Source organism: Lagenorhynchus albirostris, chromosome 1 (genome assembly GCF_949774975.1).
Source record: "Lagenorhynchus albirostris chromosome 1, mLagAlb1.1, whole genome shotgun sequence".
NCBI lineage: Eukaryota > Metazoa > Chordata > Mammalia > Artiodactyla > Delphinidae > Lagenorhynchus > Lagenorhynchus albirostris.
Window position 1 is genome coordinate 42,970,099 of NC_083095.1, and position 15,025 is coordinate 42,985,123.

Consider the following 15,025-nt stretch of genomic DNA (forward strand, 5'->3'; position numbering starts at 1 on the left):
AATAAAGCTAGAATTGGGCTTCGCTGGTGGCGCAGTGGTTGAGAGTCCGCCTGCCGATGTAGGGGACACGGTTCATGCCCCGGCCCGGGAATATCCCACATCCCGCGGAGCGGCTGGGCCTGTGAACCATGGCCGCTGAGCCTGTGCGTCCGGAGCCTGTGCTCCGCAATGGCAGAGGCCACAGCAGTGAGAGGCCCGCGTACTGCAAAAAAAAAAAAAAAAAAAAGCTAGGATTCATTTTTCTCATGCCTGTCTATGCCCCTCTAAACTCTACTGCCACTCATGATGGCTTGTCTTTTTCAGGTTTTTAATCCAGAAGGATGGGGTCATGGAGACCCAACTTTTAGGCCACACTCTCCATCTCCTGGGGTGTTTAGTAAGATTTCACTGAATGGGAGAAATATCTGTATAGGAAAGGGCAGATCTCTGAACAGATCAGAAATGAACCAGAGAGTTCTCTAGCTTTTATGTATCTTTGACTATGTAGTTTATAGTTCAGCTTGTATTTTCAGAAATCAAAGGTGTAATTTCATCAACTGTGAGCACTCTTGCTTTACAGCTATCATATGTTTTTGTTTTAAGGAAGGAAAATAGAGGCAGCAGGCCAAATACTGCTACTAATTCTGTTACCTGGCTATGAACTGGGATGCTTTATGGCTCATCCAAAGTATGGGGATAACTAATGTCCAGAATGTTCACATGCTATTCCCTCTTTTTCAGATATCTTTCTCATATTCTCTCCTTTTAAAATAATGCTAGCTACCTGTATGTAATTTAATATTTAAATACAATTGCTTCAACCTCTCATCCTACATATGAGGATATGTAGCATCCCTTTCACCATCTCTGAGGATTCTTGGGTGGGGTGGCTTACATTTCTCCTAGTCATCTCTGGCTTCAGTTTTCTTCTGCTTCTAAATTTATGATCCCTGATATGCTGTTCCTTTTCTGCACATGGCATCTCATGACATCTTCCCATTCCTGTATTCTCCCAAAGAATTGTGGATTCAAGATTTCTTTGTAAAAAATTACCCCCGACTTGGTGGCAATAAATATTTATTATTTCATCCCATGTCTGTGTGTTAGGAGTTTGGGAGTAGCTTAGCTGGGTTGTTCTGACTCAAGGTCTCTCAAGAAGTTGCAGTCAAGATAGCAGCTGGGGCTGCAGTCATCTGAAGGCCTGACTGGGGCTGGAGGAGCTGCTTCCAAGATAATTCAGTCATGTGACGCTGGTAGTTGAGCAAGATGCCTCAGCTCCGAATTCATGGATTCCTCTTTCCTCATGTAGAAAAATTCAACCTTCTTTTTCTCTTCAGCTGTCTAGATTATGCCCTGAGCACGTGACCTTTTCTCTATCTCAAAAGGACCTGTAAGACTGAATGGGGTAACATGTGGAAGCTTCAGACTCCTTAAGGGGAAGAAGACCCTATGAAAATGTAAATTTTTTTTTTTTTTTTTTTTTTGCGGCATGCGGGCCTCTCACTGTTGTGGTCTCTCCCGTTGCGGAGCACAGGCTCCGGATGCACAGAATCAGCGGCCATGGCTCACGAACCCAGCCGCTCCGCGGCATGTGGGATCTTCCCAGACCAGGGCACGAACCTGTGTCCCCTGCATCGGCAGGCGGACTCTCAACCACTGCGCCACCAGGGAAGCCTGAAAATGTCAATTTTTATACTTGATGTGTGCACATCACATGCTTAACCCAGATAGTTTAATGATCAGATGTGGAAGAAAGGAAAAGTATAACTTTTATAAAGATAAGGTCTTTATAGTTAGATTTAGAATTTTCATTCCTAGGTTTAATTTTCTAGAAAACCCACAGTATCTAAGAACTTTCTGATGATGGGATAGATAAGACCTAAAACCCTTAAGTTTGGGGGGAAATTAGCAGTTTTGGTATAATTTTAGTTGTCATGAGAGTGTGAGCAGTTTGTAAAAAAATACAATAAATCTTAATCTTACAATAATGTGTGTTCAGTAAAGACTGCTAATTTAAAAGTGTTTTGGTTCTCTTAAAAAAGTTTTTTTCAAAAACACACTTGTTTACATTGTTTAACTAGTTTACCTTTTCTAATCTTTTTTTTTGAGACATGAAGGTTTTACCTATAATTTTTATAGTTGTTGCAGAGAAAACAATTTAAGTATTTTAAAGATAAATTTTAATTGAAAGTCATTTATATACTTTAAAAACTCTTGAATGAAACTGGTATTCAGTATTTTATGATGATATTTAATAAGTTTTAAAACATACTTAAAAGGTTCTGTGAAAGTGATGTAAATAAATGTTAAAATTACTTTTTATTTCCTGGATGTGTTGCTATTTCTGTAGTCATTTGACTCCATGATTAATAGAAGAATTGGGGAGAATATTACAAATGTGACTTCCAGGGTAGTTTATTTCAAGTAGGTATTTAAAAAACAATGAACTTAGTAACTACGTGTACCCTTTGCTAGAGAACTTCAAGTTAAGTCAGCTGAGAATTCAGCAGGGAAAAATGAACTGGGTTATCCGCGTCTCAAAGGTACAAAGAAATAGAACATTCCCTCCTATGTACTGTCTCTGAGCTGGGAGTCAAGGAGATTATTTTACTTATAGTTTAATTTAAAGGGGCTTATTTACAACATATTTATATGACAGTTTGATATGCTTTATTTTTCTGCAGGACTCAATTACTGGAATTGTCAACTCTACCAGTTTATGTGCACGTTTCTCTTCCACTATGAGCAGACCATTTGTACTGCACATTTGTCTGGCTTTCTGTAGCCTTCTACTTCTCAGCTTTGCCACACAATGTCTGGCCTTCCCCAATGTGGAAAGAAGGGAGATAGCACCTGTTCATGAAGAAAAAGGGCAGTCTGAGAGGCTGAACACAGATGACCTAGAAAATAACTCCATTACTTCAAAGTACACTCTGGTCTCTGAAGAACCAATGATAGTGTTAGCAGGACCATCAACAATGTCATTAAGTAAAGTATTCCCTAGTAACAAAGAAACCCCTTCTATAGGAGCTGGGCTCACGCAGCCTGATAGCCCTGGTGTTTACACTGCTACTGAGCCAGTGATCTCAGCAGGGGAAGAAGTGTTTGGTTCCAGCCAGCCAGAGAGAATGTCTCCCGAAAGCCGACTTTCCAAGGCCATGTTAACCAACCCTATCACTCCTACTGCTTCTCTGAATATTGATGAGAAGGAGGAATCCTCCCGTAGTACCATCATTCAGCCCATTGTGGAAGGGACCACCGAAGCAACACAAGGTTTTCTGCACTATGTGGATGATCAATTGTTTGCAACTGAAAATCAGGCAGGAGTTAGTCTGGGACATTCACCTTTATCCTATGTGAATGCTAAAGAGATGCTAACCACCCGTCCAAGGACTGAGAAATTTGATGCAGACCCAGAGCATAAGACAACTTCTTTTCCTGGTGCTGAGCCCACAGCAGGCGCTGAGCCTTCCCAGATGACAGCTGATAATACCCAGGCTACTGCCACCAAGCACTGGCTCGCAACCTCCGAGTCCACCCTGAGTGTTGAGCCAGAAACTGACAGCCTGCTGGGAGCCCCAGAAGTCACAGTGAGTGTCACCATAGCTGTTCCAGCTGTCTCCGTCGTAAGTGTTGAGTGGGATGACACCAAATTAGAGAGTGTAAGCCAGATAAAGACCCCAAAGCTTGGAGACAATACAGAGACTCAGGTGAGAAAGGAAACATCTCAGACAACCCAAGCAACCAGTAATGGTATGGAAGGCATGAAAGGGGGCGAAACTTTGACAGAGGCTGCAGATGTGGCTCTGAGGCTGCCTGAAGGGGAAGCACACAGGGGAACAGCCCTGCTAATAGCACATGGGGATGAGAGGTCATCTGCCTTCACCGATCAAAGTTCCTTTACTCCCACAAGTCCAGTGGAAGGTATGAAAGTCTCTGTGGAAAACCTGGTCCAAAATACTGCAGACTTCATGGAATCCACCAAGGAGAACAATGCCATGCTGTTCTTAGAGACCACTGTTTCCATCTCAGAATATGAGTCTGAGGCATATCAGCCATTGGGAAATACACTTAAAGGTAAAAGAAAGAAAGAAAAAAAAGGAAAATAAGCTTTGTTTAACTTGGAATGTTTCTGTTTGGTTTTATTATTTTTTAATTGACATATAGTTGACACATAACGTTGTAATGTTTTAGATGTTTTATGTTTTTTTTAAAGTGACAATTTAGAAGTAAGTTATCTAAGTTTTAATGAAAAGCAAAAGTAAATAAATAAAAAATGCATTTTTCATAAAAATTACATCCAAATATAACCCCTGCATATAGACCTGTGGTATTCAAATGGGAATAATTTGCGTCATGCCTTGTGCCCACCCCCGTGCCAATCATTTGGCAATGTTTGGAGACATTTTTTCCAGTTTTATTGAAATGTAATTGACATATGGCACTGTGTAAGTTTAAGTTGTGGGGCATAATGATTTGACCTATATACAACATGAAATGATTATCACAATAAATTTAGTGAACTTCCATCAACTCATATAGATACAAAATTAAAGAAATAGAAAAACATTTTTTTTTCTTGTAATGAGAACTCTTAGGATTTACTCTCTTAACTTTCATATATAACATATGGCAGTGTTAATTATATTTATCATATTGTACATCACTAGTAGTTATTTATCTTACACCTGGAGGTTTGTACCTTTTGACTGCCTTCATCCAGTTTCCCCTCCCCCTATCACCTGCCTCTAGTAACCACAAATCTGATCTCTTTTTCCATGAGTGTGTTTGTTTTTGAAATATAATTGGCCTAAAACACTGGGTTAGTTCCTAGTTAGTTAGTTGCACGACATAGTGATTCGGTATTTCTATACATTACAAAATGATCACCATGATAAGTCTAGTTACCAGCTGTCACCATACAAAGATGTTACATATTTATTGACTATATTCCCCACACTGTACATTTCATACCTGTGACTCATTTATTTTGCACCTGGAAGTTTGTACCGCTTAATCTCCATTACCTATTTCTTGAGACATTTTTGGTCATCACAGTAGAGAGCATCTAGGGGGTAGAGGCCAAGATGCTGCTAAACATCCTACAGTGCACAGCAACCAAGATATATCTGAGCCAAAAAATATATATGTGTGTGTATATATATATATATATATATCTGAGAAACCCTGATATAGATTAATATTTTTTAAACCTTTTATTATGAAAATGTGTATATTTACAGGAAAATGTGAAAAAATTAGCTATATGTTTAAGTGATATACTCAACAATGTTGGATACTTATTTATACATTGTTGTAAAAAGTACTCACATTCCTGATATTTCTTACCAAAAAGCCTTAGGTAAATATTTATTTCATAGTATTAACCATATGAGTTCTCTGACTTTGTTTTCCTAAAAAGAAATTCTTCTAGAAATAAGGGGGAAAAAATACCAGTACAGATAAATCCTCTCTGCTGGCTTGATTCTGCACTTTCTACTTCCTCGTGGCTTCTACATCTGTGAATGCTATGAGCTGACAATCCTTGCATTTGTTGCTGAAGGATGATGTTTTTCTTTTATTGTGTGTAGTTGGTCAGATAACAGAATAGGGAGGGAAAGACTTAGTGTAATGTGCATATGCTCATTCCAAATTGTTTTGGAATATGTACAGCTGTTACTCCAACTAATGGAAAATATCAGATTAATAATATGTTTTAGAAAGTGTTATGGAGATTGAATTAAAACGATAAAAGATTTAATTTTACATGTCCAATTAATTTTTTTTTTTTTGTGGTACGCAGACCTCTCACTGTTGTGGCCTAGTTGCGGTGAGCGGGGGCTACTCTTCATTGCGGTGCGTGGGCTTCTCATTGCAGTGGCTTCTCTTGCTGTGGAGCACAGGCTCTAGGCGCGTGGGCTTCAGTAGTTGTGGCATGTGGGCTCAGTAGTTGTGGCTTGCGGGCTCTAGAGCGCAGGCTAAGTAGTTGTGGTGCATGGGCTTAGTTGCTCCACAACATGTGGATCTTCCCGGACCAGGGTTTGAACCCGGGCTCAAACCCGTTTCGCCTGCATTGGCAGGAGGATTCTTTTTTTTTTGTTTTTTTTTTTGCGATACGCAGGCCTCTCACTGTTGTGGCCTTTCCCGTTGCGGAGCACAGGCTCCGGACGCGCAGGCTCAGTGGCCATGGCTCACGGGCCCAGCCGCTCCGCGGCATGTGGGATCTTCCCGGACCGGGGCACGAACCCGTGTCCCCTGCATCGGCAGGCGGACTCCCAACCACTGCGCCACCAGGGAAGCCCGGCAGGAGGATTCTTAACCACTGTCCCACCAGGGAAGGCCATACCATGCCCTTTTGATATTTCTTGCTGTTTCATGAAACTATGAGCATAGAGTGAACATTTATTTTGACATATTTTTTCTCAAAAGTGTTCATTATGCTTTCAAAAATGAGGGCAACATGGAGAATGCATACTGCTTAAAATGATAAAACTATATATTATCTTTTTATGGCAAACATAGCATTGTCTTAGGTGCTAAAGATACAAAAAGGGCAATGAATCCTATCTCTCAAGAGATGTGTGATCTTATTTCAGAAAAAAACTTAAACAATGGCACAAAGAGCAAATATGAATATGAAACACAAGTAAGGTTGTCTTATAACCAGGTATATCAATCCATCAAATGTAAAAATCTCCAGTTAAAAGAAAAAATAGTCCAAACTGTTTGGAGACCAAGAAATGGAACTGCTTGTACCAAAAAACATCCAAACACTATTTTAAAGCAAATAAATTGTTTCTGAGGAAAAATATTTTTAGTAATAGGAAGAACAATGAAGTCATTAATAAAAACTTTGAGAAAACCTTTTCACCTATTTCTAGAATGTTATTTCTCATTGCATAATTTACCAGATTTGGTAATGTGCTAAGTATCTAGGATTAGTATTTAAAAAAAGAGAGATAACAGAGTCTTCTAGAAATTAAGTTTTCACAGTGGCTCAGTATTTGAAATTTCCAGCATAGCCCCTCCCTAGGAAGGGGGCAAATATTAACCCTTATAAATAGTCTTTAATAATGTATTTGAGTGGATTATAATGTTGTAAAGAAAGTGGACCTCTGATAGATACGTCATACCCCACAGGTCTGTTTCATTCTGTTTTATGATTTAAAAGCAAGTGCAGATCTTCTACAGAGGCTACTCCAAGTTGTTCCTTAGGCAATGGCAGGATTTCCTTTCTCATGGCTGAATAATATTCCTCTGTGTATGTGTGTGTATGTCTGTATGTCTGTGTGTTTATCCATTCATCTGTTGATGGGATAAGCACAGTTAGCACAGTGGTTAAGAGCCCTAACTATGTAACCTTAGTCAGGTTCCTTAGCCTTTCTACACCTAAGTTGTTTGTAAAATGAGGTAATAATAGCTGATATGTATTGAATACTTACGAAGCACTGGGCATGTACTATTTTACATGTGTTATCTAATTTAATCTTTGTAAAAATGCTATGAGATAGATACTCTTATTATTTCCATTTTACCACTGAGGAAGCTCAAGGCTCAGAGAAATTAAGTAATTTGTTCAAGGTCATGCAGATAGTAGGTGGCTGAGTCCGAATTGAGACCCAGGCAAATTGGGTCTAGAGCCTGTGTTCTTGGCCACTATGATATATGGCTTCCATAGAATATTAGTACCTACCTCCCCTTAGTACATATGGGAGGATAGAATAAGATAATGCCCGAGATGCAAGAAGAACTACAATCCTGCAGCCTGTGGAACAAAAACCACATTCACAGAAAGATAGACAAGATGAAAAGGCAGAGGGCTATGTACCAGATGAAGGAACAAGATGAAACCCCAGAAAAACAACTAAATGAAGTGGAGATAGGCAACCTTCCAGAAAAAGAATTCAGAATAATGATAGTGAAGATGATCCAGGACCTCGGAAAAAGAATGGAGGCAAAGATCGAGAAGATGCAAGAAATGTTTAACAGAGACCTAGAAGAATTAAAGAACAAACAAACAGAGATTTGAACAATACAATAACTGAAACGAAAACTACACTAGAAGGAATCAATAGTAGAATAACTGAGGCAGAAGAACGGATAAGTGACCTGGAAGACAGAATGGTGGAATTCACTGCTGTGGAATAGAATAAAGAAAAAAGAATGAAAAGAAATGAAGACAGCCTAAGAGACCTCTGGGACAACATTAAACACAACAGCATTCGCATTATAGGGGTCCCAGAAGGAGAAGAGAGAGAGAAAGGACCAGAGAAAATATTTGAAGAGATTATAGTCGAAAACTTCTCTAACATGGGAAAGGAAATAGCCACCCAAGTCCAGGAAGCACAGTGAGTCCCATAGAAGATAAACCCAAGGAGAAACACGCCGAGACACATACTAAACAAATTGGCAAAAATTAAAGACAAAAAGAAATTATTGAAAGCAGCAAGGGAAAAACGACAAATAACATACAAGGGAACTCCCATAAGGTTAACAGCTGATTTCTCAGCAGAAACTCTACAAGCCGGAAGGGAGTGGCATGATATACTTAAAGTGATGAAGGGGAAGAATCTACAATCAAGATTACTCTACCCGGCAAGGATCTCATTCAGATTCGATGGAGAAATCAAAAGCTTTACAGACAAGCAAAAGCTAAGAGAATTCAGCACCACCAAACCAACTCTACAACAAATGCTAAAGGAACTTCTCTAAGTGGGAAACACAAGAGAAGAAAAGGATCTACACAAACAAACCCAAAATAATTAAGAAAATGGTCATAGGAACATACATATCAATAATTACCTTAAACGTGAATGGATTAAATGCTCCAACCAAAAGACACAGGCTTGCTGAATGGATACAAAAACAAGACCCATATATATGCTGTCTACAAGAGAACCACTTCAGACCTAGGGACACATACAGATGGAAAGTGAGGGGATGGAAAAAGATATTCCATGAAAATGGAAATCAAAAGAAAGCTGGAGTAGCAATACTCATATCAGATAAAATAGACTTTAAAATAAAGAATGTTACAAGAGACAAAGAAGGACACTACATAATGATCAGGGGATCAATCCAAGAAGAAGATGTAACAATTACAAATATATATGCACCCAACATAGGAGCACCTCAATACATAAGGCAACTGCTAACAGCTATAAAAGAGGAAATTGATAGTAACACAATAATAGTGGGGAACTTTAACACCTCACTTACATCAATGGACAGATCATCCAAAATGAAAATAAATAAGGAAACAGAAGATTTAAATGACACAATAGACCAGAGAGATTTAATTGATATTTATAGGGCATTCCATCCACAAACAGCAGATTATACTTTCTTCTCAAGTGCACATGGAACATTCTCCAGGATAGATCACATCTTGGGTCACAAATCAAGCCTCAGTAAATTTAAGAAAATTGAAATCATATAAGCATCTTTTCTGACCACAACACTATGAGATTAGAAATGAGTTACAGGGAAAAATACGTAAAAAACACAAACACATGGAGGCTAAACAATACGTTACTAAATAACCAAGAGATCACTGAAGAAATCAAAGAGGAAATTAAAAAATACCTAGAGACAAATGATAATGAAAACATGATGATCCAAAACCTATGGGATGCAGCAAAAGCAGTTCTAAGAGGGAAATTTATAGCTATACAAGCCTACCTCAAGGAACAAGAAAAATCTCAAATAAACGATCTAACCTTACACCCAAAGGAACTAGAGAAAGAAGAACAAACAAAACCCAAAATTAGCAGAAGGAAAGAAATCATAAAGATCAGAGCAGAAATAAATGAAAAAAAAGAAGATAATGCCCATCATGCACTTAGCACTGTGTGTATGGCACATAAGAACTCAGTAAACATTAGTTATTGTAATTAGTATTCCTTTAATTCAAAATGTCAAGTTCCTGTTCCCCTTCAGGAATGCAAATGTGAAAATTAATATACACAAGTGCTTCTGACAATTTTTTAAAAAATATTTATTTATTTATTTATTTTTGGCTGCATTGGGTCTTTGTTGCAGTGCACAGGCTTTCTCTAGTTGCGGTGAGCGGGGGCTACTCTTCATTGTGGTGCATGGGCTTCTCATTGCGGTGGCTTCTCCTGTTGTGGAGCACGGACTCTAGGTGTGCGGGCTTCAGTAGTGTGGCACGCGGGCTCATTAATTGTGGCTCGCGGGCTCTAGAGCACAGGCTCAGTAGCTGTGGCTCATGGGCTTAGTTGCTTCACGGTGTGTGGGATCTTCCTGGACCAGGACTCGAACCCATGTCCCCTGCATTGGCAGGTGGATTCTTAACCACTGTGCCACCAGGGAAGTCCCTGCCTCTGAGCATTTTTGAACTTAGTTTTGTATAATTTGTTTCTGAACAAATTGATTATGTTGATATTCATAAAAGGGAGCTCAGCTGTTGATTTTCCTGTTTTGTTTTAAATGTTATTCTCTTGTTTTTTATATTAACATCTTTATCTCTGTCTTAGATTGATTCATGACTCCTGAAAACAGCAACACTGAAAACATTTATTTCCTGGCAGTTTGTTTCTCTCCCTTCTCATTCCCTGAAATGGCTGTCTGCTTTTTTGTTTTTAATTATTAATTATATAGTAACTTTTTCAGGTATAGGGATTTAGTGTATTTAAAAATGTTGTTTCCTCCCTTTTAAGGCATCATCACTCAAGAGATGACAACAGCTGTTCAAGAAGCAGAAGCCACTTTATCTTCAGTGATGCAAGAGCAGCAGGTTTCTACCCTCGAGGTTACCAGAGGAGATGTCGAGACTGAGGGAGGGAAAGAGTTGCCCTCTGCCACAGCTGATGCTCCTGGTGTTACTCAGCTGTCGAGAAGATGGGAGCCTCTGGCCACTGTGGTTTCAACGACACCTGTCCCTCTGTCTTTCGAAATTACTCCTGCTGTAGAAGGTCTGTAAGGGAGAGAATTGTGCTCAGTGTTTTGGGAGTGGATCTTTTCTGAGTTGATGAGGAATAGAATGAGTGAGGCAGATGGCCCTGTCACCAAGGTGCACACACACACACACACACACACACACATACACACGCATACACACGCATACACACATACACACAATACACAAACATACACACACACATACACACACATACACAGCACACACACATACACACACATACACACAATACACACATACACACACAATACACAAACAGCACACACACATACACGCATACACACAATACACAAACACACACACACACACACACACAACCCTCACCTGGAAGTATATTTTTTCAGCAGGAAAGGTAGGTGAACTCTTTCTTGTTTGGAGAGGTGTGGCACAGCTAAAGGACAAGGGGTTAGTTCCCAAGTAAAATCTCCTGGTGGCTCATCTCTGAGGCCCACGAAGGCCAAGTCTCCTGAGAACTCTCTCCTAGTTTGACATGTCTGGCTGCTAGGTGCCAGGGGGGTGAAACCAGCAAGGACCTGGGGGTGAAACCAACAAAGACGTGGGTTTGAACCCCAGCTTTGGCCCTCACTAGCACTGTGGCTTCAAGAAAGTTTCTTAATGTCCCCAAGCCTTGGTTTGTTCCTCTTTAAATAATGCCTACCTGTCTTATGGGTTATTTTAAGGATTTTGAATAATGTATAAAAAGTACTTTCTATGTAGGAGGCCCTCAGATGCTCTGATATCTTAAGGACAGTGAAGTTTTGGAATCTGGGTGATCATCAGAATCACCTGAGAATACAAAAATTATTATTATTATTTAGTTATTATTTTTGGACTTCATGTCTCTGTCTCATCGTTGGTCTAAGTAAATCCTACTTTTATTTATTAACTGAGTTATCTTTAACAATGTAATAAATACCTTCTAATCCTGCCTGCCGGCCTCCCCTGCAAAAAAAACCCTTAGGATCTTGTCAGTAACCTACAGGTAACCCCATGACCCTTCCCATCTAAACCCCATCCTCCTCTGTTAACTATTAACCTGAATCTTGTGTTCATCATTTCCTTGACTTCCTTTTCTTTTAGTTTTATCGTGTCTGTATGTACTCCTGGTATTATACACTTAAAACTTTTAGATTTTTTACTTTATCAAAACAGTATTGTGCTGTGGATAGCCTTTTTGGGACTTTGTTTTTTTTTACTTAATATTCTAAGGCCTATATTTACTTACCGCAGTTCTTTTGCTTTGACTGCTTGCAATATTCCATTATGAAAATGTATCACAGTTTATTCACCCAATCTTCATCCAGGCTTTTCTAGTGATTTGCATTTGGGTCATTTCCAGGTTTGGCTATTGTGAACACGGCTGCCATGAATATTCTTTTACGTATTCTCCATTGCACGTGTGTAGGAGATTCTCTTGGGTACACCTAGGAACTGAATTGCTGGACAATAGGGCATATGAATATTTCACTTTAGGAGGCAATGCCTAACTGCTTTCCAAAGTGGTTGATTCCATTTATACTGCAAACAGCAATGGATATGAGAATCTGTGGATCCATTTCCTGGGAGCTTTCACAAAGAGTTTCTCAGGCTTCATCACCAAGGAGGTTCTGATTCGGTACGTTGGGATATGTAGAAAGCATGAAAACTGACATTTAAAAAATTACCTCAAAAAAAAAATTACCTCAAGAGATTCTGATGATCCACCAAGCTTGCAAAATACTACTATTCTAGAGTTTCTAGATTTGGGAATATCTGGGGCTAAATTTGGTTGCTTTAAAATTGAGCATATTGCAGACACAGATCTAAGCTTTTGCTCTTTGACTTGATTTTTAAAAGTCATCCTTGGGGTATATATAAATACATTTTTGTTAAATTTTCTACCTTTGGTAATAGGTTATATAAAATCCTACAAAATCCATAATATTGTTAATAGAATAAACAGGAGATTAACATTTGAAAACAAAGTTCTGATTTGAGATAATATATTTTCCTGGAAGATAAAGTATTTGCCTCCGGTGGCTGGATTGGTACAATGTGGGAAGGAAGAGCTGGTCTAAGTGCCAAACTTACTGTATATAAGAATACTGGCTTCATTCGTCATTTCTTGCTTAAGAAGTAAAAGCACGTGTATATATTCCCCATACTGATCATCTTTGGGTCATGTCTCTTGTGTTTGGCAGACCTAATGGACACAGTCACAGGGCCGAATGAGGAGTTGTTCACACCAATTGTGGGTTCTCCAGTGACGCCCCCTGGGATAATGGAGGAAGCACCTAGCACTTCCCCAGCGCTTGCTGATCCTGAGGCATCTTCCGAGAGAACTGCTGCTCCATCCATTAGCTATGTGAATACAGCTGCCTCCTATGGTCTGGACCAACTCGAATCCGAAGGTATCCATGCTTTGAAGGGGATCTTTCCTGGGACAGATTCAGTGAGTCACTGAGCAACTGTTGTCTTTGAGAAAAGATCCAGGATAAGTATATTCTGTGTGTAGTGTAGATCAGGGGTCCGTAGACCATGGCCAGCCAAATCCAGCCTGCCGTCTGTTTTTGTATGGCAAGCTAAAATTGGTCTTCACATTTTCAAACGATTGAAAAAACTCAAAAGAAGAATAGTATTTCGTGACATGTAGAAGTTTTTATAAAATCCAAATTTCAGTATTCCTAACTAACAGCCACACTTGTTCATTTGTGTATTGTTTGTGGCTACTTTTGTGCCACAGCAGCAGAGTTGAGTAGTTGTGACAGAGACGAATTGCCCACAGAGCCTAAAATATTTATGAGATGGCCCTTTACTGAAAAGGCTTGCTGACCCCTGCTCTCCACCAGTAGTTCTCAATTACAGTTGAACATTAGAATCACCTTGGGGAGCTTTTAAAGGATCCTAATGACCGAGTCCTTCTCCCCGTGATTCTCATTCAGTTGGGATGGACTCTGGCATCAACATTTTTCAAGAGTAGCCTGAGATGATTTCAGTGTGCAGGCTGAATTGAGAAAACTGGTTGAATGGAAAACTTGAGTTTCCCCACCAGATTTTCTTGGGTGGAAGTTTTAATGTGGATTGTATTTTCGTAACACTGCTCTGGTTGTTAACGCTGGGTCATTCTCCCTAAATTACGTCTCTGGGTTAGATGTTCCACTTTTTGGAGATAGACAGTCTCCTCATCTGTTAAGGCTGAGAAATTCTTGCCAAATTTTACTTTCCAAGACATTGGCTTTGAGCATGAAAAAAGATGCTTGGAGCACAGCTGCACATCCACAAATGAGAAGTCGGGAAATATAATGAAAGGTCGTTTAATTAATCAGCATTTTGGCAGGTGAACAGCTCCTGGCTGGATTGCAAAATGACCAGAGATTTGTAGTGCTGTTTCTTAAACTAATCGGGAAGACAGGTAAGCTTTTGGGCACTAAATTAGCCATGTGTTGGATTCAATAAAGACATAGGATGTGCTGTTATTTTATATTTTGTCTACTCTGTAACAGAGAAGGTGGTTCAGCCAGGTTTGCAGCAGGCTGTATTGCAGACTTTCAGGGTAATGCTGGTAGTTTTCTGGCGGAGAAATGTGACATTTTAGGAGGAATGTGAATTCCACGGAGTGCTGGTTTAAGAAATGGATCAAAGCGAGCTCAGAGGCCAGCAGCTCTTGCTCTCCACATTAAGATAAAAACTTGGAATGTAGTCTCGTATTAGCTGTCTGCTCTCCTTGATGCCATCTGGAAAGACCAGGTTTCCCCAAATTAACCTGAATTAGAGATGACAGCTTTACCCGGCAGGGCTCATTTAATCAGAGGAAAAAAATTGTGTTTGTGAATAATCCATACTTGTGAAACTGCAATACTTTTCTAAATTTAGTAGATGGTGGCAGTTATATTGAGATGTGTGAGAATTTTCTTAACTTGCCTAAGATGTCCTAGAGTTTTAGTGCTTTTCTTCTACACAGCTCAATTCCAGCTTCTTTTTGAGAATATATTTTGTCAGTTTTGATCGAAGTTATGATCCTTGTCAAGGCTTATGAGAAGACATTTTTGGTTTAAAAATATTCTTTCTGCTATGTTGTTGGGCTTAAGACAAGATTTTGAATGAGCACACCTCTTCTCCTAAATACCG

The 15,025-nt window shown here is 39.4% G+C and overlaps 1 protein-coding gene across 2 annotated transcripts in view; it reads left to right on the top strand.

The window, feature by feature from the left end:
* The first annotated feature begins 2,705 nt into the window (after positions 1-2,705).
* ARMH4 (armadillo like helical domain containing 4) overlaps positions 2,706-15,025 on the top strand; it is a 127,658-nt gene continuing 115,338 nt past the window's right edge. Inside the window, exons 1-3 of one of the 2 annotated variants that reach the window (XM_060167061.1) lie at positions 2,706-4,056; positions 10,659-10,913; positions 13,099-13,308. In XM_060167061.1, the coding sequence (XP_060023044.1) occupies positions 2,721-4,056; positions 10,659-10,913; positions 13,099-13,308 (1,801 nt within the window). In that variant the 5' untranslated portion in view covers positions 2,706-2,720. The remainder of the gene's footprint in view (positions 4,057-10,658; positions 10,914-13,098; positions 13,309-15,025) is intronic. The other variant, XM_060167058.1, reaches the window with a different exon arrangement.